At 42.2% G+C, this 24,322-nt stretch overlaps 1 protein-coding gene across 1 annotated transcript; it reads left to right on the forward strand.

Annotated features, from left to right (window-relative positions):
- The first annotated feature begins 1,204 nt into the window (after window positions 1–1,204).
- On the forward strand, window positions 1,205–16,711 carry LOC122541534 (zinc-binding protein A33-like). The gene is made up of 5 exons (XM_043678362.1): window positions 1,205–1,624; window positions 2,491–2,724; window positions 4,765–4,787; window positions 4,892–5,004; window positions 16,158–16,711. Exons 1-5 carry the CDS (start codon window positions 1,205–1,207, stop codon window positions 16,709–16,711), a joined length of 1,344 nt encoding a protein of 447 aa, XP_043534297.1.
- The last annotated feature ends 7,611 nt before the right edge of the window (window positions 16,712–24,322 follow it).

Raw genomic sequence — 24,322 nt, forward strand, 5'->3', positions numbered from 1 at the left:
GGTTTCAAACCATTGACGCTTCTTTCATTAACGTAACAAATTGAAATTTTAGTTCTGCAGGAGAAGAAGCGGCGATTGTTCTCCCTCCAGCAGAGACAGGTGCGGGGAAATTTAATATGACTGTCAAAAGCATGAAGCACTCTGCTCTAATAAAGAGCGAGAAACACTTCCCACTCGGGCAATAATCGCGTACTGGCCGACACCGATTAAAGGTATTTGAAGCAGCGTCGGTGATGAAGTTGTTACTGTTTTAAAATTGCGCAGCGAGTTACCACGGTCTGGAACGCTGTGCCTGTAACGAGGATGGAAACAAAGTTCACAATAAAGTACCTAAAAGGGAATTGTGAAACGCTTTGGAGACTGAGGGGGACACGGCGGAGGGAAGGCAGGCAGATTGGTTCGAGAAGACGAAGTAGGAACTGTTTCAAGCATCCAGTACGGTCAAGCCGGACCGAATGGCCTCCTTTTGCGGCCACGAAGATGATGAAAAAGTATAGCTTGGCGCTCTATGACAGTTCAATGATGGACGTTTTGATGAACATTCAGAAGCGACGCAATTCGTTCCTGTGAGTGTAAGGAGACGGAAAGGATGCACGGTTTGAAATGAGTGGTCTGCTGGGAAGGGAGAGAGGGCGAGTGAAATTGGGGAGTGTAAAGGTGGGGAGAGCAGTCTTGTTTTTCACCGAAGCTGAATACAGTAGATACTGGACATGACAATCCTGAGGTTGAGCGGGATGGGGATAGTAACTGTCAATCCTTGCACTACCCTCCAACCCCACCTATTTCCGTCCACAATCCATCGCCGGTTCCACTCTTTAGTGGACAGCGAATCAGAAACCTAACGTGCATAAGCGATGGAAATAATGAAACCGAGTATTCCACTCCGCTATATAACGCGTGGATTTACCGCTCCGCCCCGGATGCATTGGGCTTGGAGAGATTATGTTCCATTTCCATGTATGGGCGGAACGAAAGTCGCCGGTAGGTTAAACTATACCAGCTACTGCTTTATTCCACCCACACAGGGAGGAAATCGCGCGATGATGTACAATTATTTTCCCTGACAATCAATCTGAATGACACACGCCTCAATTCCCTCCTCAACGGCTGTTACTTCAGATACCGCCGTGGGCCGCAGCGGATGTGCTACTGTGGTGGTTGAAGAAATCGTAAAGTTATAAAGCTGGACACTCCGGCGTTCAGCATGGCTTCAGGCCACACCACCCTGAACCTGGAAGATGAACTAAACTGTCCCCTTTGCCTCCAGCTCTACGCAGATCCGGTCATACTGGACTGCGGGCACGACTTCTGCCGGCACTGTATTACGAAATACTGGGAGAAGGAGAATCGAACTGCCTGCCCCGAGTGCGGCCAGGTCTTCCCGGACAGAAGCCTGAAGGCGAATCGCGCGCTGGGAAAACTGGTTAAAAAGAGCCGGAATCATTCCCTGAATCTCAAACTCAAGGACAACAAACCGTATTGCATCGAACACGAGGAGGAGCTGAAATTGTTTTGTGAAACGGACAAGAAGCTGATCTGTGTGATGTGTCTGGACAGGAGAGACGGAAGAAGCCATAAAACCCACAACTTCATGTTGATCAACGAAGCGGTGGAGATTTACAAGGTAAGGGAGTAAATGGAAAGCTTTGGGGCTTGGAATATTGCGTGAAATTCTGGTCTCTTTCCTATCGGACTGATGTTGTGAAACTTGAAAGGGTTCAGAAAAGATTAGCAAGGATGTTGCCAGGGTTGGAGGATTTGAGCTATAAGGAGGTTGAATAGTCTAGGGCTGTTTTCCATGGACCGTCGGAGGCATCGGAACGTGCAGAAGCGGTTAGATTACCAGGATGTCTATGCCATGCTGAAGGTCTTATAGAGGTTTATAAAATCATGAGGGACATAGATAAGATAAATAGACAAAGACCTTTCCTGGGGTGGGGGAGTCGAGAACTAGAGGGTCTAGGTTTAGGGTGAGAGGAGAAAGACATACAAGAGACCTAGGAGGCGACTTTTTTCAGTCAGAGGGTGGTGCGTGTATGGAATGAGCTGCTAGTGGAAGTGGTGGAGTCTGGTACAATTGCAACATTTAAAAGGCATCTGGATGGGTATATGAATAGGAAGGGTTTGGAGGGATATGGGCTAAGTGCTGGACTAGATTGGGTTGGGATATCTGGTCAGCATGGACGAGTTGGACCGAAGGGTCTGTTTCCGTGCTGTACATCTCTATGACTATGACTCTATAACGGTGAATGCGCAGGAACACCTTAAAGACTCCCACACCACCGCCACTAAGAATCTCGACTTTAATTGCAGGAGAAAATAAAATTGAGCCTCAATTCCCTCAAGCAGAAAAAGTCTTATTACCAAGAATTCGAATCGAAACAACAGGAAAAGATCACAGAAATCAAGGTAACGACTCAGGTGCCTCCGGGATTTCTTTCAGAAAGCTCCTTCGCATTGAGTTGTACTGACCATGGTTTGTGTTTGCAGGATCAGTCGAATAAGCTGCAGAACCACATCACGACGGAGTTTTCCAAAATGCGCAGCGTGCTGGACGAAAAGCAGCAGAATCTGTTCTCGGACCTGACGACGCAGGAAAACGACGTTCTGTCAAGAATGGAGAGCAACCTTCGCAAGATTCAGGAGAACCTAAATCGCACGCAGCAAATGCTCTTGAACGTGCAGAAGCGGTTAGATTACCAGGATGTCTACGCCATGCTGAAGGTTAGCGGTTGGTGAACAAAGAACATAAAATAATTGCACTACTGGCCTCCCAGCCACTTGTTGGCTTCCTCCTTGCCCCTCGCTCTTGTTTCAGCAATACAACCGCGGCGCAATTTCCACGCCATTTTCACTTTTTTTTTTGTGAACTAAGATTAGGTTTATTCACTCTGAACAAAACATCAAAACAACACTCCCAGCGCCTGGAGAACGAAGCAAGTTGTCAAAATTTGTTCGGTTTGACGAAGTTTGCGTTCGGGATGATGCCTACAGCGACCCCAGGGACCCACTTTGTTTCCTCACGGATTATATTAATTAATTTGGCCATTTGTGGAATTATTCTTAGAAAGTCCAGAATTGAGGTTTTGGAGGACGGGGAATGTTGGAAAAGGGTATGGGCTGTCAGCTGAGGTGAAATGATCGCTAAATCCATTCGAATTCATAATTATCATTATGAGGGTGAGAACAGGAGTGGAAGAGGGGTTCACATTTATGAAATTGTCCAGGTTAAAATTCTGGTGCTCTGCCCGGAAGCACCGATGGTAGGTGCACTTACACTATCCCTCCCCATATTTCATAAGCATACTGCCTTCCACGGAATCTGGAGAACGGCGATAAATTAGTCGTTTGTAGCCATTCCAGACGGAGTGAGGTGCAATAGGGGCAAAGACGGTGAGCACTCTTTTCTTTCTATTCCGGCAGGCTGACGAATGCTTTCATATAGTCCCGAAATTGTCCAATGTCAATTTACTCATGTTCGGCCACTTGACATGTAGATTCCTGTAAAATCATGGGAATTACTTTATCACAACCTAGAAACCTAATTTGACCTTAGAATGCTTGCAGATATATGTACAGGTATTGTCACACGAAGGCAGCGTTAAGGGCCAGACAATGAAAGTGGAAGGGCCCACTAATCATTCATTGTCCCTTTTGCTACGCTGTGGTTTCAAACATGTTCGTTTCTACACGACTTTGATTTGGTAGTCTAAGTTAAGTCGGCATGAGGACATGGCATCTTTTTTTTCTTGAGTGGCACCGAACATGTGCCTTTTTTGTATTTGTTTTTGAGATATGTGCATCCTAGGCTAAAATTCATTCTCTATCCAATATTATTATCGATGATGGGAGTTACCTTCTGGGACAACTGCATTCTTTGGAGTGTAGGGGACACCCAAGGTGCCCATGAGATGGGAGTTCTGGGATGGTTGCCCCGGAATGTTGCAAGAATGGCTATATATTCACAGGTCAGGAGAGGAGTGTGCCTTGAAATGGAGCAATTGGTTGGTAGTTGCAAAGTATCTGCTATTCTTGTATCTAAATGGTAGTAGTTGTTGGTTTGCAAATATTGTCTAGGAAGCCTCAGTGAGATGTTACAGTGCATCTTGTAGAGGTACACACTGCTGCCACTGTCCTTTGATGGTGAAAGGGTTATGCATTGAAGGTGGTGGAGGGGAATGCCAGTCAAGTGCGCTGCGTTGTCCTGGATGGGGTCAAGCTTCTTGAGTGTTCTTGGAGTTACACATGTCCAGGTAAAATAAGAATATCCAACTGCATGTATATGGGAAACATGAAATCACTCTCCTGACTTGTGCCTTGTAAATGATGAACAATCTTTTTGGAGACAGGAGTTGACCTCTGACCTGCTCTTGTAGTGATGGTGTTTATATGGCCGATTGAATCCCGTTTCCGGTTGGCCCCGGATCCATTGTTGGTAATGCCATTTAATTTCAAAGGGCAACGCTCAGATTCTTCATTGTTGGAATGGTATTTTTTTCCCTGGCACTTGCATAGCCTGAATTTTCATTGCCACTTATCAGCCCAAGCTGGGATACTATTCAGGTCTGTCTCCATAGGTTACAGAGATACACAAAGAGAGGTCTCCGGGGCAATGTCTGGCTTATTTGCATGACATTAGAAAACAACGGTCCGTTTTCTGTCGAGGTCTATTACTTGTTATGTTGCGACAATGTATTCTTTCAGACTAATGTAACTTGACATCGATCTTCTGTGACTTTAATACCCATTTTATTTTCCTTTTAGGACCCTCCACTCGACGAGAAGAGGTATGGCACGCTCTTCATAAAAATTACATAGCATAATCAAACAGTTAATTGGAGTGTTTGTTGTGTGCATTGTAGTGCTAACTTTTGTCTATACTTACTCTCAGCACTGAAGACGACTACCAACCTACGATAGCAGAGGGCAACCTACCAATCGGAATTTTCCAAGGACCAGTCCAGTATAGAGTGTGGAAACAAGTAATAGACGTAATAAATCCTGGTAAGGAAGTCTTTTTACACCCATGAAATCCTCAGTAAGTATAATTATCTGCGCAATATAGGATGCTTAAATTTGAACCTGGACAATGGTCTGGCATTCCTTAGGATTATCGTCAGTCTTCTACCATTACCTCTGTGATAAGATGGATGGAATGTCTGAAAACTGTGAATTCTGCAATTTGCATTCAGTCTAGTATTGAAGCAATCCTGGTGATATATGGTGATATGCCACTGGACAATCACAATCTCATGAAATGTCGAATCAGATTTGAAGGATTAATCAGCTAACTTCTGTTTGTCCTGTACAGTGGGTGACACACGGTAACTCAAAACATTTCAAGACCAGAGCGTTGAAACTTTTATTCATTTAAATTACCACACGGTATGAGATAGCTGGAATAATAGTTTAGGCTAACTTAGCTTCAACTATTAAGTGAGGTATGTTACCAAAGACTGGCAACTGAAACTTTCAGCTTCCGACAACAAAAGGGAGAGGGCCAATCGAATGTATAAAACACAGATTAAATCATATCTTCCAACTGTTTGGGACACAAATTGAAAGCAGGTTCTTTAAACCCACAAATGAATGCATCCTGTAAGTATTACTTCCTATTTGGAAGTTCAGAAGTTGAATCCAATTTTTTTGGGGGTAGTGTTTTCTGTTTAAGTGATAGTGAAGACGTGAATGAATATTAAAATTCGGTGTTAATCGAATTGCTTGCTTAAATCAATAATTTCAGTTAATATTTGAATTTGCTGAAATTCCCAGGGTTGGTTCAGTGTAAATACACCACAAACAAAATGTTAATTTGAAAGAATTGCCCCATAACCAATTTGAAGAAAGCCTTCTATTAACAAACTGCAGTGGGACAATTTCCAGTGCCTTTTGCTTTTATCGCAGTGTTGAATGCTGACAGAACAGAGATTTATATGATAAACTGTAATTGGAGTAATTCTAGATAGGGAAAGAATAGATGATGCAAGTTCAGAGGACTTATAAGGTTAATCCTTCTCCAGCCCATAATAAAACCTGAGATGCTATTGCCCTCCGTACTCTTCATTCCTGGAATATGATTGCCTCTGGCAATACCCTACCTGACAACAACTCTCCAATGGCTGGCTCCTTTTTTGTGAGATGTGGGCATTGTTGACAAGGTCAGAATTTATTGATCAATTATAATTGCCATTGGGAAGGTGGTGGAGAGCTGCATTCTTGAAATACTGCAGTCCACTTCATGTAGGTCCACATGCAGTGCTCTGCATGGAATCATAGAATCCCTACAGTGTGGCAACAGGCCATTTGGCCCAAAACGTTCACACCCATGCTCTGAAGATCATCCCACCCAGACCCATTACCCAACCCTATTAATCTATATATACTCTTGACTAATGCACCTGACCTCCATATCCTTGAACACTGCGAAATTTAGCATGGCTACTTCACCCAACCTACACATCTTTGGATTGTGGGAGGAAACCATAGCATTCGAAGGAAACCCACACAGATATGGAGAGAATGTACAAACTCCACTCAACCCTAGGCTGGAATCAAACCTGGGTCCCTGGCGTTGTGAGTCAGCAGAGCTAACCACTTAGCCACCATGCAAATCCAGGATTTTGGCCAAGTAATGGACACATTTCTAAGTTAGAAAGGTGTGTGGTTTGGACAGGTTCTTACAGGTGGCCGTGCTTTTATTTGCCCAGTAGGTATTAGAAATCGTGGGCTGAAAAGTGCTGTCGAAGAGGTTGACGAACTGTTCCTTCTCCTGCCAGAATTCCTTTTCATGGCAATAGTGCCTGTTTGGGTCCTGGAAGGACACCCTGCCTTAAATGTGATAACATTGCTGGTCAGCTGGGCCTTTCAAGTGAAAGTGGTTTATTTGATGATATTTGTCGGTACCTTGGTTAATAATTGGGAAACGACATTCATGAATAACAGACTGAAACATCAGCCTCTTGTTTGTAACTTGAAACTATGGCAATGAAATTGGAAGAACATTGTTGGAGCCCCAGAACCCACATGGGAAAAAAATTCCGTAGCTTAGTACTTTAAGGCAGGTAAAAGCTACCTGGTCAGCTACACGCCCCCCTACAACCCACCCTCCCATCCTGGCACCTTCCCCTGCCACCGCAGGAATTGCAAAACCTGCGCCCACAACTCCTCCCCCACCTCCATCCAAGGCCCTAAAGGAGCCTTCCACATCCATCAAAGTTTTACCTGCACATCCACCAACATCATTTATTGTATCCGTTGCTCCCAATCGGTCTCCTCTACATTGGGGAGACTGGACGCCTCCTAGCAGAGCACTTTAGGGAACATCTCCGGGACACCCGCACCAATCAACCACACCGCCCTGTGGCCCAACATTTCAACTCCCCCTCCCACTCTGCCGAGGACTCCCCCTCTCACCTATTGTACTCTATGCTACTTTCTCCCCACCCCCACCCTCCTCTCAATTATCTCTCCACTCTTCAGGCTCTCTGCCTGTATTCCTGATGAAGGACTTTTGCCCGAAACATCGGTTTTACTGCTTCTCGGATGCTGCCTAAACTGCTGTGCACCACTCTAATCTAGACACTAATACTTTAAGGCAGCCTAGGCCCCTTATTCGCAGAGATTCAGATCATTGTTACAATCTGGTTTCTTTGTAAATTATGGAAGAGATGGGGGAAAACAGATGATTCCTCAGAATATGTGCATTACCAGCAGGGTTAATTCTTCACATTTGTCCCGTTCTCTGGAGCTACTTTTATCTTTGTGCAGAGATACACTGAGGATTGAAGGAAATTTCATTTTGCATGGCATTCAAATCTCATGATATGAACAGTTGGTATGGTGATTAAGTAGGTATTACCCGTTATATACCAGCTGGGAAATCCAATGGCTGGATCAAATGCCAGTTTTATATTTTGGCCAAATGTTATCATTATAAAAAAATCATTCATGGGATGTTTGCCACAGCTTAAGCCAGCTTTTATTACCCACCCTAATTGCCCATAGGGCAACTAAGAGCTTACTTCATTGCTCTGGGTGTGGAGTCACTCATAGGCCAGACGAGTTTCCCTCCTTAAAAGACATTCATGAGCCAGATGGGCTTTTGGCTCCTGCATTGGGTACAACATTAGAATTTAATGCGATGTCCTCAGATTCCAGTCAATGGTTCATTTAACATATGTCTTCCTGTAGGTCGCTTGTTAGTTGAGGTTGGTTACTTGAGTTGGCTGGAGGCTGGTTTGCAATTTAGAGTGACACCATCACTGCAGGTTCAATTCTCCACCTTCTCAACCTGAGACGTGATGACCCTGAGGTTAAAACTTCACCACGTATCTCTCTTTCTGATGAATCCTTAAGTATCGTGCTCTGTGTACAGCATTTTCTTTGACAGTTCTATCAGCTGTAGCCATTATTCCCTTTATAATATGCCAAGGAGCCAAAGATTGGGTGGAGGGCTCTTGGCAAAATCGTTCCTATTGCACTACCAATTCTCACGAGTTTCCACATCTTCATCTCGGAAGGAGAAGATAGAAAGCAAGTAGGCCCAATTGCAATTCCAAAATCGCTCTCAGTGAAAACCTCAGTGTACTTGTGTGAAACCTGTTGGGTTTAGTTGTTTAGTTCCAGCTGTAAAACAAGTCGATACCGAACAAGAGTAAGTTCACATGAGGAGAATGACCTCGTCAGTGAAGCAGTAAATGCTATTAGCCATTTCTTGGCTTCATCAGAGCTATGAAGAAAACAATTTGACGAAAATGGCAACGATCGATTGTAAAGTTACCTCAACAGGAAAAGGCCGTCGATATAATTTTAAGTAATATGTAAGTCTTGGAAGTTTCAAGTTAACGTAGTTTTATTAAAAAATTGTGAATTCACTGAAATATTTGAAACGAGAAACCATAGGTTAGCGTTTTGGATACAGACTCTTTTCCAGAATTGGAATGTAAAAGATAAGCATGCCCTTCATAGGACTGAACAAAATGGACATTAGAGGGGACAATAGATAAAAGCCAACTGTCAGCTTTTAATTAATGATCACAATGAAATTATTAAAATATGTCTTCAGTTGAAATGGTCCGATCTAATCCTCGATTTGTTTCTCCATCCTGAGGAAATAGTACCTTAACCTGTGAATGCCACACATCAGACTACTGTTTTGATGTAGGGGTGGTTTTAATGCTAAGATACAAAGGATTTTTTTAAAGCTGATGATCTAAAACTTGCAGGTGAGGATAGCACTAATGGACTGCAAGGCTAGTGAGGTACGCAGGTAAGAAGCAAGTAGAATTTAAAATAAGGAAATGTGAAGTGATGTATCATGTCAGAAGGCAGTAGAGACTAAATGGCACAGGTCTAAAGTGTATGCAGGTCTCGAGAAACTTTCGGATCCATGTGCACATAATTTGACAGCACGTATTGTGAGAGTAGTTTGCAAAATCTTTCAAATTATTGGCTTCATCAACAGTGATGCAGAGTGAAAAAGGCAGAAGCTAATATCGAACTTGACAAAGTGCAGGTGACGTCTCAACTAGAATAGTGTGTCATCGAATCTTAGGGAGGATGTGAGGATTTTTGAGAGGGTGCCGAGTGGATTTATGAAAATGTTTATCGAGCAATGACGAATATTAACTACAAGTTAGGTCGAAAAGGGAAGGGTTGTTCACCTTGGAGAAAAGGAGATTTCTTAGAAGTGTACACTTTATGACATGTTTGGACAGCATAGACAAGAAAATGTTGTTCCCATTCCCTAACTGTATAAAGCCAATTAGAACATAGTTTTAAGCTTGCAGTCTGAATATAGAACATGGTGTAAATGAAAACAAAGCAACGATTCCTAAAGGAAATTGGCTGAGCTATTGGGAGAATTGATCTTGCAGGGCCATTGGGATAGAACAGCGGAATGAGACTGACAGCATTGTTCCACAGAGAGGACCTCCAGTGTTGGTGGACAGAAAAGCCTCTTTTAGTGCCTTTTCACTCCTGGAATTCATGAAAAAATGAAAATAATATGTTGCTGACCTCTTGCAAATGATCAGAAAAATTCTGATTGGATTAGGTTCTAATTTAATTCAAAAATCTCAGCAATGTTTGATAGATGGGCTTGATGCTTTGGTAAAGCCAAAGGGATAAAATACAGCTTCATTGGGAACTGATTAATCACAGGAGGTACCAACTTGGAAATCCCCTCTGACATTCTGTATACAGTCTAAAGTCAATACCTTGGGAAATGAGGCACAGTATGCAATGGGTTGAGGGGTGTCTAATGGCTACGGACACCTTCCACCCAATCCTAAATCGTATTTTGCATTCTTTTGGTGTGTCTCAGAGAAGAGAGGTAGTGAAGGCAGTGCTCTGACAGTGACATTTTTCTACTCTCCAGTTGCTCCTAAGCCTCTTTGTAGGTCATTAAGCCCATTAGAGATTTAATTTACCAAGTTAACTAGGAAGCACCCTGCGTGACCTTTACCTGTTGCTCTCCCGTCCTCAGTTGCATTTGATCAGTCTTAGAGGGGCCCCCTTATCTTGAAGCTTCCCGTCTCTAACCAAAACTTTAACCTATCTTTTTCCTTTTCAGACGCTGAAGGACCCGATTGGCTGAATTCTCCTGCTGGTGGCAGGTTAGCGGCTGGGTGGGAAAAGCACCCGGCCACGTAACTCCGCTGCTGAACTTTGACCCCAAAGCCTTAATAAACCTTGCAGCCTCATTAGGAGCGCTGACTTCAATTCTCACGCGGGGGTTGATTGTTGCCGCAACTGTTACCGGGTTGGAACTGGAAATGCAAGGTTCCGTTGAAAGCCAGTGGGGGAGGGCAGGGCTGGAGAAACTAACACGAAGTCAATAAGATTCTCAAAAAACTTTCGCTCAAGCGTGTCAGTCGAGGTTCCAACATAGGATATCTTATATTGCAATGGTGTGGTTATAGGTGATCGGAGGGTGTTGGGACAAAACAAGTGAATGAGTTACATGTTTAATACAGACAGAGGTAAGCTGAAGATATGCTATTGAATACAGATTAGCCACTGTCTCATTCAATAATGAAACAGGCTGGAGGGGCTGAATGGCCTACTCGTATTCCTATGTTCGTATGACTTCGACATGAGCAAATTCAGGTGGGAGAACTGTCAAGGTAGACTTTCTCTGGGTCAGTAGGACAACCATGCGCATACCAACACTTGAAAGCCGAGGAGCTGTCTAACAAGCCTAAAGGAATTACCCCAATAACTTAGACTTCGGTGACTATCTAACTATTGCATCATTGCTAATTCTATGGCCTTTTATCTTAAAAGAAAAACTATTCCATTGTCAAAAGTTAGATGCCAGAAATACTTTAACAAAGCTGGAATGGTGTGAACATCAAATTAACTTAGATAGCCTTGATATAAGGTTCACTTTGAAATACCAGGGACATTTCATTGAAAGGGGCAACATACATTTTCCCATAAGGCAGGCACTCAGATGCAGGGTTCTATTCCAAACTGATCCTCTCTAGCTGCCTCCCTCTGTCTGCATTTTGCATTGTTTTGATATGTGTGCATGCATGTTATGAAATGTGGCGCTTTCCCTCCCCTCCCGTGCTCGACCCCATGCCCCCCAACCCCAGTTGCATATTCTTGCTGGTGGTTGTACTCCGCCCCAATCTCTTTGGAGTGTTGGAACTAATGTTCTGAGAAAACGTGATAGTCCCGATCTCACATTATACGAAAATTGTGCAATCGTCGTTTCAGTTAATCGCGTTATAGCCAAAACATGTAAGGAGAGTCCGCGTTCCACAAATAAGGGCCTAAATGCTTCAATCGCGTTAAAGCCAAGTCGCGTTGAAGAAACACGCGTAATGGTAGAACCGACTATATGTTTCTAAAGCTTTTCTCGTCCAGTGGACCTCTTCAAGCATTTTACAATCAATTTGACGGATGAATCAGTCATTCACAGGTAATGGCAAATAAGGCAAATGGTTTCGCTTTTTCTCTTGAATGCTGCTTTTTTGAGTAGAGTGACTGTGACTTTGTAGCATTGAGTCATTTACAATTTGCATGGTCAAAATGTCGTCAACGTACTTTAGATTAGATTAGATTCTCTGCAGTGTGGAAACAGACCATTCGGCCCAACAAGTCCACACCGACCCTCCGAAGAGTAACTCACCCAGACCCATATTTATCTCTGACTAATGTACCTTACACTATGGACAATTTAGCATGGCCAATTCACCTGACCTGCACATCTTTGGATTGTGGGAGGAAACCGGAGCACCATGAGGAAACCCAGACGGGAGACTGCAAAATTCTATCCTATAGAGAGAATAGGGAAAACATTTAAACACATTTGTTTTGATGGCTTGCACAGGATGGCGGCAAATTAGTTAATGAATCAATTAATTAAGTTTAGATCCTGGGTTGCGAGCTCAGCTCTTTCTCAGGGCAGTGATGCAATCTTCTTTCCTGGAAAGCCTGTTCTTATGCTATGAGGTTGGACGCACATTTTTCTTTTTATCCTAATCATTCTTCCGTCTTCCCGAAGTAAAAGGTCCATTGGTGTGATCCAGAACCAAGCAATTGACAGTGGTAGGAGCGGCTTTCACCTGCATTGCAGGCCTTGTGCAGTGACCTCAAATGATCACTCAGAATTCCTACACCACCAGAAAGCTAAGGTGATGAGTGGGAAAATATAATTAATCCACAGGTGTAGCAATAGCAGGTTGTATTTAATTCAACACCTACATAGACATTCGATCCAGTTTGGAACTGAGACAAGGTGAGGGTCTCTCTCTGGGATGGTGTTGGCTCTCTCTCTCTCTCTCTCTGGGACAGGGGGAGGGTCTCTCTCGCTTGGACAGGATGAGGATGTCTTCTAACACAGGGTGAGGGTCTCTCTCTGTCTTTGGGACAGAGTGAGGATCTTGATTATACAATCAAATAGTGCAGAAGAAGGCCTGCGACTTAACGATTCAGTACCCACTCATAAGCTACACTAGTTGCTCTTTCCAATACTTGGCACATAGCCTTGAATGTCATGACATTTCAAGTGCTCATCCAAGTACAGCACTTTTTAAAGGTTGCGAAGTTTCCCGCTTGAACAAACCTCCCATTTCAGATTTATACGATGCGTGATAAAGGGTTTATTGTAAGCTTCCTGCTTTTCATCTTACATTATACCACCTTGTTATAGACCCTTAAACTAATTTGAAGTGGATGTTAAATGGAAGCGGTGGTTCATGATTCATGCTGGATACCTGGATGACAGTCGATGTGTGAAAGATAATCCGACAGGAGTATTCTCCACTTCACCCTTAACCCCTACCCCGTCTGAAGACAGACACTGAATCAAAGTTTAAAAAATCAGTCTCCAGTGGCTCATCCAATGAGTTTGCTTTTCTCAAACAAAACCTTTCAAGGCTTGCCGAGCTTGTTGCTTGGTTTTAGAGCAAACAATGTGCAAGGGAGCCATCACACACCTGGAAGGTAGAATATAGCTGCAAGTTCTCCTCATGATCTCCAGACTAGCTTCAGCAGGGGTGTAAAACCGGCGAAGCCTTTAACCGACTCGTTAGTCATAATACACAATGACAAGTTCGATTACAGTACAGAATGATGATAGCAAATTAGCCATAGTTCCAGAAGGCTACATCCTCATGAGAGAGGGACGACTGGTCCGGGAATTTAATGTGACCGTCACCGCATCTCAGGTGAGAGCTGAGGTCGAGAAGGCGGGGCCTTCATCGTGACCCTAGCCACCATGGGAATTCATAGGGCAGAATTATTGGAGTGCAGACGGTGGTCGTTCGTCCCATTGTGTTTGTACCAAGTCTTCAAATGAGCACCATGACTCAGTCCCATTGTTCCGGCCTTCTCTAGATACTTCTGCACGCTGTTTGCATTGAAATAATCATCAAATGCCCAGATGAATGTTTCAACTTGGGCCTGAACTGTTGGTATCACTCTGCATGGCAAGCCAGTATAATGAGGTAACCTACACCCAAGGTAAATGAGTGATCCTTTGGGAACTACCAACCTTGATTTTTTTGTTGCTCATCTTCATCATCCTGAACAAATTTGGTGCCAATTTTAACCGATTAGAGCTTGCTTTGAGTTTATTACAGTGGCTTAAATATTAACAGTCGCTGTTTCTCTCAATGTGAGTTGGTGGTGGGCAATCGTGATTAGTTTGGACGTTAGGGTCGAAAACGAACCTTGCTGCATGCACCTACTTGCTGTCCTGTGATATCCACTAGAATATGGCTTGTATGTGTTCCTGTGTGTACTGGAAAATACTCATCTGTGAAATTACTGGTAAGAATGATAACTTCCTAGAAGTACCAAATAGTTGAGCAGGCGTCCACAAACAGGAGTTATTTCTTCCCATGGAAATATTTACAGATTTCTCACATTTGACTTCGAGCTACTTTGGTGAGGTTCATCCCTCCCATAGTCCGGAAGAGTATCAGAGCTTGAATCTAATAATGGTAATAGAAACTTTAAAATATTCAGAACGCTTCTATGTAGAAAGATTAGTCGTCCTTTTGTAGAATGCTGTGCGCTGTATCTGTTTCGCACACTTTATATGCAGACAACCTAAAGCTTCAGTTACACTGTACTAACGCAAGTCGTTGATTTTATTTTCCATCGGAATTGGAAAATCTCCAGGGAAACCCTCGTTTAAATCGTGTTCAGCCCCCTTCGCTTCCAATATGCATCCCTTTGAGCAGCTAAACCCATTATTATTGACACATGCAAGATTCGAGGGAATGTGACGTGTTTCAACACGGTGTTTCCGCTCTTGTGTAATTTAAATAAATAAGGCCTCTTCCGGCTAAGACGGAGAGGAGGGGAAATTCTTCTCAGCGACGGTCTTTTGTAGTCAGAATTCTCTCGCTGTACGTGTAGTGGATGCTGACTGAGTTCAACAAGTGTTTGATTGGCAATCATGATTTGGAGATGCCGGTGTTGGACTGGGGTGTACAAAGTTAAAAATCACACAACGCCAGGTTATAGTCCAGCAGGTTTAGTTGCGAGCACTAGCTTTCGGAGCGCTGCTCCTTCATCAGGTGGTTGCGGAGGACTATAACCTTGTGTTGTGTGATGTTTAACTTTGATTGGCACGGGAGTCAGGTGTCGAATGACGTACTGTACGGTAAAAGTTCTGTGATTCTATAATTGGTTATGGGAAACACATATGAAAATGGAGTTCAAATGACAATCAGATTAGTCCTAAACGGGGGTGGGGGGAGGGGGCGGTTCGGATGGGGAGCAGGTCTGGTTGGTAGAATAGCCCTCTTCTGCCCATTTTATGCTGTTACAATCTTAAACAATGGTCCAGGGAATTAAATAAGCGATGTTACGATTTCCGATAGCCAGCCAAGGCTCACATTCCAATGGAACTGTATACAGCCGTCCTTTGAGATTTTTGGGAATGTTCTCTTTCTTTAGAAAAGCAAAGGTAGAGAAGTCTTCCAGGAGGAAAAGAGTGTCCCTGGCACAATTTCAGTGCTCTAGGAGGCATTAAGCTCAGAGCTTGTACCAAGCAAAAAAAACGTTGAGCATGCTCATAGAGGCGTGAACATGGCACATGTTACGATAAAGCCCATGTCCTGCTTCTTTCAGGAGGCACACTTCGCGGTATGACTCCGAGCCACCGCTCAGTTCAGCGGCTCAGCTCAGTTCCAAAATGAAACCAGACCTGAAAGGGGGTCGCGTATAAGCCGTTGATATTAGACTGAAACGTGAATTATACTTTGCAATAAAATGATTATTTTTAATTTCTTGCTCCGTTATTCTATAGATTATAAATATGCAGGCTGCACTGAACCAGCCAGTAACCCTACTTCCCGAACTGATGCGAGCGAAGACACGCCAAGGAAACGCTCCTTTAAAAATAGCAGCGAAGAGAATAAAAGAAAATGTAATAAATTATATAATGATATCATACAATATAATAGATAGCAAGGATCTTTATAGTTTTTCGATTTTATTTTCGGGGGGGAGTCGATTTTCACTCCAGTATCTCGGAGCTCTAGAGCGCCGAGGTTCCTCCAAGAACCGTCAGCAAATTATAATGTTAAATCATCGCATGCAGCATGAAATAGCCTGTCCTTAAGTTAATAACGTGCTTTGAAATAACTCATTTGCTGATCGTGCGTTTGTTTCCTTCTTTTCTGTTTTGTCAGTTCCAACCTATCTGACCCTGAACGCGAACACAGCTCATCCCCGGTTAGTTCTGTCCGAGGATCTGACCGTGGTCACCTACGGAGACGTGAAACAAGAGGTCAGGGACAGCCCCGAGAGGTTCGACACCTGCGTCTGTGTCCTGGGCTCCGAAGCGTTCACCTCCGGCAAGCACTACTGGGAGGTGCAGGTGGGATCCAAGACTGAGTGGGACCTGGGTGTGGTCAGGGAGTCCATAAACAGGAAGGGGCACACCACGGCGACGCCGGAATCCGGCTACTGGATCGTGTGGCTGAGAAATGGGAACGAGTACAAGGCAACCACTGTTCCGCGGACCCGCTTGAACGTACCGAGAAAACCCCGAGCGATTGGGGTGTACCTGGACTATGAGGGCGGACAAGTGTCTTTTTACAACGTGGACAATATGTCCCATCTTTACACTTTCATTGACACTTTCACCGGCAAACTCTTCCCTTACTTCAGTCCAGGCATTAATGATGACGGAGAGAACTCTGAACCACTCAAAATCCTTCCAATCAGATGTCACGAGGAATAACTTGACTATTTCTTCAGTGTTTGCCTTTCCTAGGGCCTGATTATTTTGTCACTTAAATGCATTGCCTTTATTTTTTGTTCTTTTTTTAAACCTGAGCAAACTTTATGTTCCATTTTAGATTGTTTGCTAATCAGCGCTTGATTGCAGGTATGGTGCCACCCTGCATGGGGCCGTCGTGTTATTGTACCAACTTCCATATTTCAATCTACTGCGTGTATGTTTGCATGTATTCACCACTTCTTTGCTAATGTTGACAATGCTACTTGGTAGGAGAGGCAAGAGTGATTTTAGAATGACACTGTTGAGGAGGTAAAAACTCTCCAGCACGGTGTACTTTATAATTTTGTTTGGACTCCTCCTCAAACATTTATTTTCATCTGCTTTTCTCGAAATATTGTAATGATGAGAGTTTGGTGCGGTGGCAGGGCATCGTGAGAGAATGGCAAAACATACCTTGAGCTTCCTAAATAGAGGCAATGAGTGCAAGAGCAAGATAGTTATGCTGAACATGTATGCAACCCTGGTCAGGATGCAACTAGAACATTGCGCCCAGTTCTGGGCACCAACCTTTAAGATAGACATGAAAGTTCTGGAGATGGGGACAAGGAGTTTTATCAAAATAGTATCAGGGAAGGAAATTTTAGCTGCATGGTTAAACTGAAGGAGCTGAAGCTACTCCCCTTAGAGTAACAGATATCAAGTGGTAATTTGCTGGGGACGCAGAAGGTTGTGACTATTGTGGTTAGGGTACACAAGAAAACGTTTTTTATTGACCTAGCGGATTGCACCATTCTCTGGGACACAGATGAAAACTTTTGGACAACAACGCATGGAATTGTGAGATAGAAAATTGCTTAACACAGTGAATGGTAGTGAGCTGGAATTCACCATCCAGAATCAATTATTTCAAATGGGTTGGAGGTTTTATGACACATCTCAGATGGGGCTTGAACCCAGGCCTCTTGGCTCAGAGGTAGGGACACCACCACTGCGTCACCAGACCCTAATTGGATGGACACTAGAAGGAAATAAGCTGGCACGACTACGGAGTTAGAACAGGGGAAAATGGATTGACTATGTTGTAAAGAGAGAGTTAGCATGGCTCTGAGTAGCCGAATTGCTTCCATATTCACGGAAGTGACTCCATGAGTCCATGAAATGCCTAGTTTGACACCTTTTCTTCCATGTTCTGAACTGGGAGGGGTGTGGTGACGTCGGGTGGAGAATTTTTGTTACTTCACTGGGAACAGTGGATCTGTTGCTCTCCATAGCCATTCCAAGAAATAGAGATGAGAACGTGTGTAAATCATTAAAGTGATTTATACAAATTTCTGTTTACCCCAATGAACAGACTCGGACAAACTCCTTTAAGGATATGTGACAGATGTTCCCGTGCAATGAAGTCAATGTGTAAACGATAAAAGATGATGTGATTTATCTATAATCTCCAGAACCAGACAGATTTGCCCAGAGAACAATTGATGCATGACAATTCTTTGCCAGCACTTGGTTAGGTTCAGGAAATAGGAGCAAATTGTGGCGAATCCCAACTTTATCCCAATACATGATGCACTTTTTTTCAGCAGTCAGCACTGGATAAAGTCAGGAGTGTGAACTTGGGTTCGCACCTTCTTGTTTCAGAGACATTTGCGGGTGGGCAAATCGAGTAATGGTCATGTTTGATAGTTTCGTGACACATCGTTCATACATTTGGCCTCATAACCATTGGGAATAGTCTCTAACATTTCTTCGGAGTCAGGTTTCTGTCAGTAATGTTAACTGTTTTACGGAATATCGTTGAGTCTTCAGTTCCTGTAAACCAACATGACTCTGCAATTATTCCAAAGACGACCTTCACTGAAGGCTTAAATGTTGCACCTTCAGCCTGTTGAACGGATGTTTGGATATTCTTAGCGATTGAATGATGTACGATTTATTAAATTTGTAACAAATGTTTAAATAAAAAGCCTTCAGTTAAAATAAGCTCAGTTTCCTTTTAACTGGCTACATTGAACAAATATCAGGAAGTGAAGTTGATATTTCAGTTACTGTGTAAGAAAGAATGTCGAAATCTCGAGCATTGTGTAACAAATCAGCACCAAACGGTATTGTGGGTCAGCCGAATGTTCTGCAACTGAATTTAATAGACTTCAAAACCAGGTCATCTAAATCTATTTGCAAGACCGGCCTCAAATTCTTTCATGAATGCTGTAAATCCGGTGGAGGGCTGCGACGATGACAGTGGGAGGAATTATCGCCTCAATTTTGGCAATATTTAACTGTCCTTTTTTAAAAGGCGTTTTGCCAATTTTTACTGAAATAAAAGTGGCACATATTGAAGTATCTTAAAACTGGTGTGGGTTGACGTTAAAATAATTCTAGGGTGAATTATCATATCGCTATTCGGATGCCAAATTCGTTTGTTGATCCACCCTCTTTTCCACTGCGCTTTTCATTTGAGATTAAAATTGTGTAGTGCCTGTAAGGGACAGTTGCTCAGCTATTCAGGTTTTATCATTGGACGTGAAAGCCATAGAACTCGGATCACGTTCTGTCGTGAATATATTGAGAGTATAATGGAGTGCTTGTTCCTCACTTGGTCTCTGGAAAATACATAATGAGATATGTAATGAAATTCACATAATTAATCAATCTGTGCGTACTGATTTCTAAATGAGCTATTGATTCTTTAATTTGCTGTTTATTTCCTTTTTCAGGTAACCGACAAGCACTTGGAAGGTTTAAGCTATAAGGAGAGGCTGAATAGGCTGGGGCTATTTTCCATGGAGAGTCAAAGACTGAGGAGTGACTTTACAGAGCGTTATAAAATCATGAGCATGAATAGGGTAAATGGACAAAGACTTTTCCCTAAGTAGGGAGTCCAAAACTAGAAGGCATAAGTTTATGGTGAAAGATTATGGTATAAGAAGGGAAAGATTCAAAACGGTCGTAAGGGGCAACTTTTCGGGCAAAGGGTGCTGCGTGCATGGAGTGCGCCGCCAGAGGAAGTGGTGGAAGCTCGTACAATTACAACATTTGAAAGGTATCTGGATGGGTATATGAATAGGAAGAGTTTAGAGTGATATGAGCCAAATGCTGGAAAATGGGACTAGGCCTATTTAGTATACCTGGTCGGCGTGGACGAGTTGGACCAAGGGGTCTGTTTCTCTCTATGACTCTATATTATTTATTCTTGGGTGTACAGTGTACTGAATACTTGCAGAGAAAAGTACATTATCCTTGCAGTCAGGGCAATCTTGTTGTCTGGAAGTGCTGTGACTAAAAGTGGATTTGGAACTGTATGGAAAATCAGACCGTCGTGGTTTGATCGCCAATTACATACCTTGTCTAGTTTTATATTTCCTTTTACCACAAGATCCACATTAATAGAATGGCCTCTTACACCTATGTATTTAATGGATAGGGTTCCATGTAGGAAGTTATGGACTTAAGCAGGGGTTTTGGCAATATTTCCTGCTCACGCGTGTTAACTAAGCAGCTGTCGGTTTCTTCCATTGCCCTTTTCTCCCGTTTGCACTCAAAGTTTCAGGCTTCATGGGAAGTTAAAGTTCCCTTAAGAGATCTAATTTCCTGAAGAAACAAGGACACAAATGTAATAGATTTTCGTCTATCATTTGGATATGAGGGCTGTTGGAAATAAGGGACCCATCACTTATTGTCGTTGGGAATATGGTGGTGATATGCCTTATTAAATGATAAATTGAACTGGGCAATGAAGATCATTCCTTTGTTCTTAAGTTTAGGAAAATACATGTCTAAATTAGACCAGAGGTATTTGTTTGTTTTGAGTTCAAAAGTGTGACTCATGTTCCTCGGATGCTGCCGTTGTGAAGTGTGCATTTTTGCATTTTTCCAGCGCCACATTTTTCGACTCTGATGTCCAGCAACTGCAGCCCTTACTTTCTCCTTTGCTTTGACCGACTCAAACTCCAGTGAGGAAATGCAATAAAACATTGAATGTTTCGTTAACCGGGCTATTACTTTTGTTTCTTTCCATTGGTGCTAGATGATTCCAAGTCTCTGTTATTCACTACCATGCATGCTTATCACATGATCAATATTATATTAGTTGCCCATTAACTGGTGAAATTGTAACATCTTCCGAAAATTATATCAGAGTTCAACAAAGGATATTTTCAAACAAGATCTTTTTCAGGGATGTGGCAGATATATTCTGCAAGGAATGATTTTTAATATTGTTAATGCGAGAACCCCACTCCTGTGTTGTGAATTCCAATAAAAAAAAACCTATGCAACGGTAGATGTTTCATCAATTAACATCAGCTATGCGCAAGTTGAATTGGAAATAACCATCATATCTACATGACATTCGGTTTCCCTCCTTTGCCTGAAAATGACGTATAAATTAACTTAAAATGTTGAGTTTTCTCGACCTTGGAGATTTTGTCCAGAAAATTCATAGCTAATGATTTAACATCTAATAAAGGCGATTTTTATTTTCGTTTAAATCCATGTTTTATAAATATAAATTCATTTCACATTATACCTGTTACATATTCCCCTTTGGGAAGAAGCAGGTCAAAGTAACTCCTAAGGAATCGCCCAATATATGAAGATAATTCAGAAAAGTGAAAGCCAGCATTTTAATAAAGTTAATGCGATTTCTGACAAGGATAAGGAGGATAAATTGATAAATTGTCATTAAATCATAAGAATCAACACACTTCATTTCGTTTTTTAAAGGAGAATTTATTTTTAATCTTTAAGCTCATAAATTGCCTGAATGTCTGAAAGTTATTGTTTTTGCTTTTTGATTGTAGTAACAATTATCTCCAATTCACACCCGCAACATGTATTTGTATAGTTTAAACTCTAACTAATAACATGCCACAAAGTGCAACAGAAGAGAATAAACATTTGACATTGAGCAGCTGAGGATGGAGGGGCATACTGTTGCTCTACTACACTATTACACAGATCACGACATACAATAATAGTATTTTCTGAGTGACAAATTTACCAAGAATTTTTAAGAATCACATATGTATCTTCAGAAATTATCTTCCTGAAGCCAAGAACACACACTTTGGCCAATGGATTAAAGTTGTTGTCAAGAAAAAGTTTGGACATGAACGTTCATACTATCTTCTGGTCCTTTGTATGGTTACTTGTAGACAGGTCACTAATTAAATGTAGTTGCCTCTGAAGTTTTGGCAGACACGGTTTGCTCAGGAAATATAATGTTGAGATGTTCCTACAATAACCCTTCCAGGAGAGCAGATGGCCTTTACTCTGCACTAAAATAATGTTGTTTCCCGTCTGAAATTTGTTAGTTCTATCCTCAAAGGCTTTTAACCCCAGCTGAAGAACAAAACAAACATCAAGTCAAAGCAAGGTTCAAACAGCCCCAACAGGAGAGCTACAATGAAACAAGCAATTATAATGTCATGTCATTCATAAGAAGCCTTAATAAAAAGAAATATTCCAATCCCCACAGTGAACGTTCAATGAACTCTTTAAATAAACCAATCCAGGTGTCCACACAATATAAATTTCTCACAAGCCTTCAACATCTCAAATATGTCTCAAATATAATATTCATTCAGGTGCTTCTCAGCAGCCACATCAAAGTAAAAGCTAATTTGGAAAGAACACTAAATAAAGCAGTACGTTTTATAAAATGTAGAAAAGAACTGACAGGAAAAGAAGAGAAGTGGTGTAAAAACTTGGTGACTGAAGCTACAGCTGTCAATGGGGAAGTAAAGACAGCAAACCAGGTTAGCATTCAATTCTGTGTTCTTATACAGATGTAGGAATGCTGGAAATTTTAGTAATCAGGGAAGGTGGGAAGAATTTGAAGCTGAGGATGAGACTGATTAAATTAAAGTGTTTATGAAATAACAGCAAATGTTAGAAACAAGCTCAGAGATCAGAAGGTGATGCAAATAAAGATACTGGCAGCAGAGATTTAGATAGGCTGAATTAATGGATTTTGGATGGCCAGTCGACACAGTGAGGCATGATTTCAAGCAACTCAGTTGTAGAAAAACAACAAAAAACAAACTTCAGAACTAAGTGAAATACTGATTTCAATGAATATAAACTGAGACGTTTATCTCAATTCAGTTTCTTAGCCTGAATTACCTATGCATCACACTCAGGCACAGGAATGTTGTGTTGCCATCTAGTTCTTGTTGTGCTGTTGAATTTTGTGATCCCTTTGGATGAACACCTTCTATGGTGCTTTTTGGAAACTGGTTGACAAATCTGAACCAGAATACCATGGTCTGTCTGCAACAGCCAGTTGAGATAGATATAAAGTTTCCAATTGACGCATTTGGAGGTGTCATTACATACCTCAGGAGCAGATCGGATTAGAACCCAGAGCATCTAATGAGAGATATTGCCAGTGGACTACAAGAGCCTTCAGTTGAGACATATGCACTTAGAGGAAACATAGAATTGCAATGTCTAAGGCACTTAGTTATGAACCAACGCAATAGGCAACAATAACAAAGTGCATTTATATAAATCCTCTTATATATGTAATGTTGATACAAGCCCCACGAGTTTAATGGAAGCAGTGACGAGCACAAATTGACACCAAGCCACTTGAGGAGACTGGAATTAAAAAGATTGTTTAGATGGTTAGACTTTAAAGAGCATCTTAATGGGAAAGCAGGAGCCTGGGAGTTGGGGATATTTAATGATAGAATTCCAATACTTAGAGGCTTAGGTGGCTGAAGAGAAAGTGACAAATCGTAGTTCAACATGAGTCAAATGTTGCAGGAGGATTGAATGTGAAGAGCGATGGATCACAAAGGTGGAGGAGCCACAAAATCATTATTGTTAAATTACTGGCGATCACAGCTGCTACTGGATTTAAACAGAGAGAGAGAAGCTGAAAGAAGACTTTTCAAATGATATGAAATGTTCTGCACACATAGGGCTGTGAAAAGGCTGTGTCATACAAAATAACTGAGTTTGTGATGTGAATCAAATGGATGTGTTGTTTTCTGCTTGTTTCGTCTTATTCAGAATATTGTTACAAACCTGAGTTGAGGCTTTTGTTTCAAGTGCATAACAACAAAGTTATACAGTCAATGTGATTATAGTAACTAAATGTCCAAAGCAACTGTACTAATGGTTCTAATGTCCTATTAACGTTGTTAAGCTGAGGTTTGACAGTTTTTTTTTGGTGGAAAGGGAACATGTTGCTCAATGAGAGGAATGAAGTATCCTTGCAAAATACCCACAATGTAACAGCTAGACAGAAAGCAAATTCAGTCAATTCATCTATGAGCATTATTCTCAGATTACTGTATCTGAAATACAAGGATGTTCTCATTGTCCAGGCAGGCTTCAGCAGTTCAGATGTGAACCAAAGGGTCTTTTTTGGCTATTTTCATACCGATTCTGTTGGCTGTGCTCATGTTGGCATGGCTTACCTGACTCGGAGTTAATTTTACTGAGCACAGGGCGAAAGTGAGGACTGCAGATACTGGAAATTAGGCTCTAGAGTGTGGTGCTGGAAAAGCACAGCAGGTCAGGCAGCATCGGAGGAGCAGGAGAATCGACATTTCCTGATTAAGGACTTTTGCCGATAACGTCGATTTCCAGCACCACACT

This window comes from Chiloscyllium plagiosum, chromosome 37 (assembly GCF_004010195.1).
Source record: "Chiloscyllium plagiosum isolate BGI_BamShark_2017 chromosome 37, ASM401019v2, whole genome shotgun sequence".
NCBI lineage: Eukaryota > Metazoa > Chordata > Chondrichthyes > Orectolobiformes > Hemiscylliidae > Chiloscyllium > Chiloscyllium plagiosum.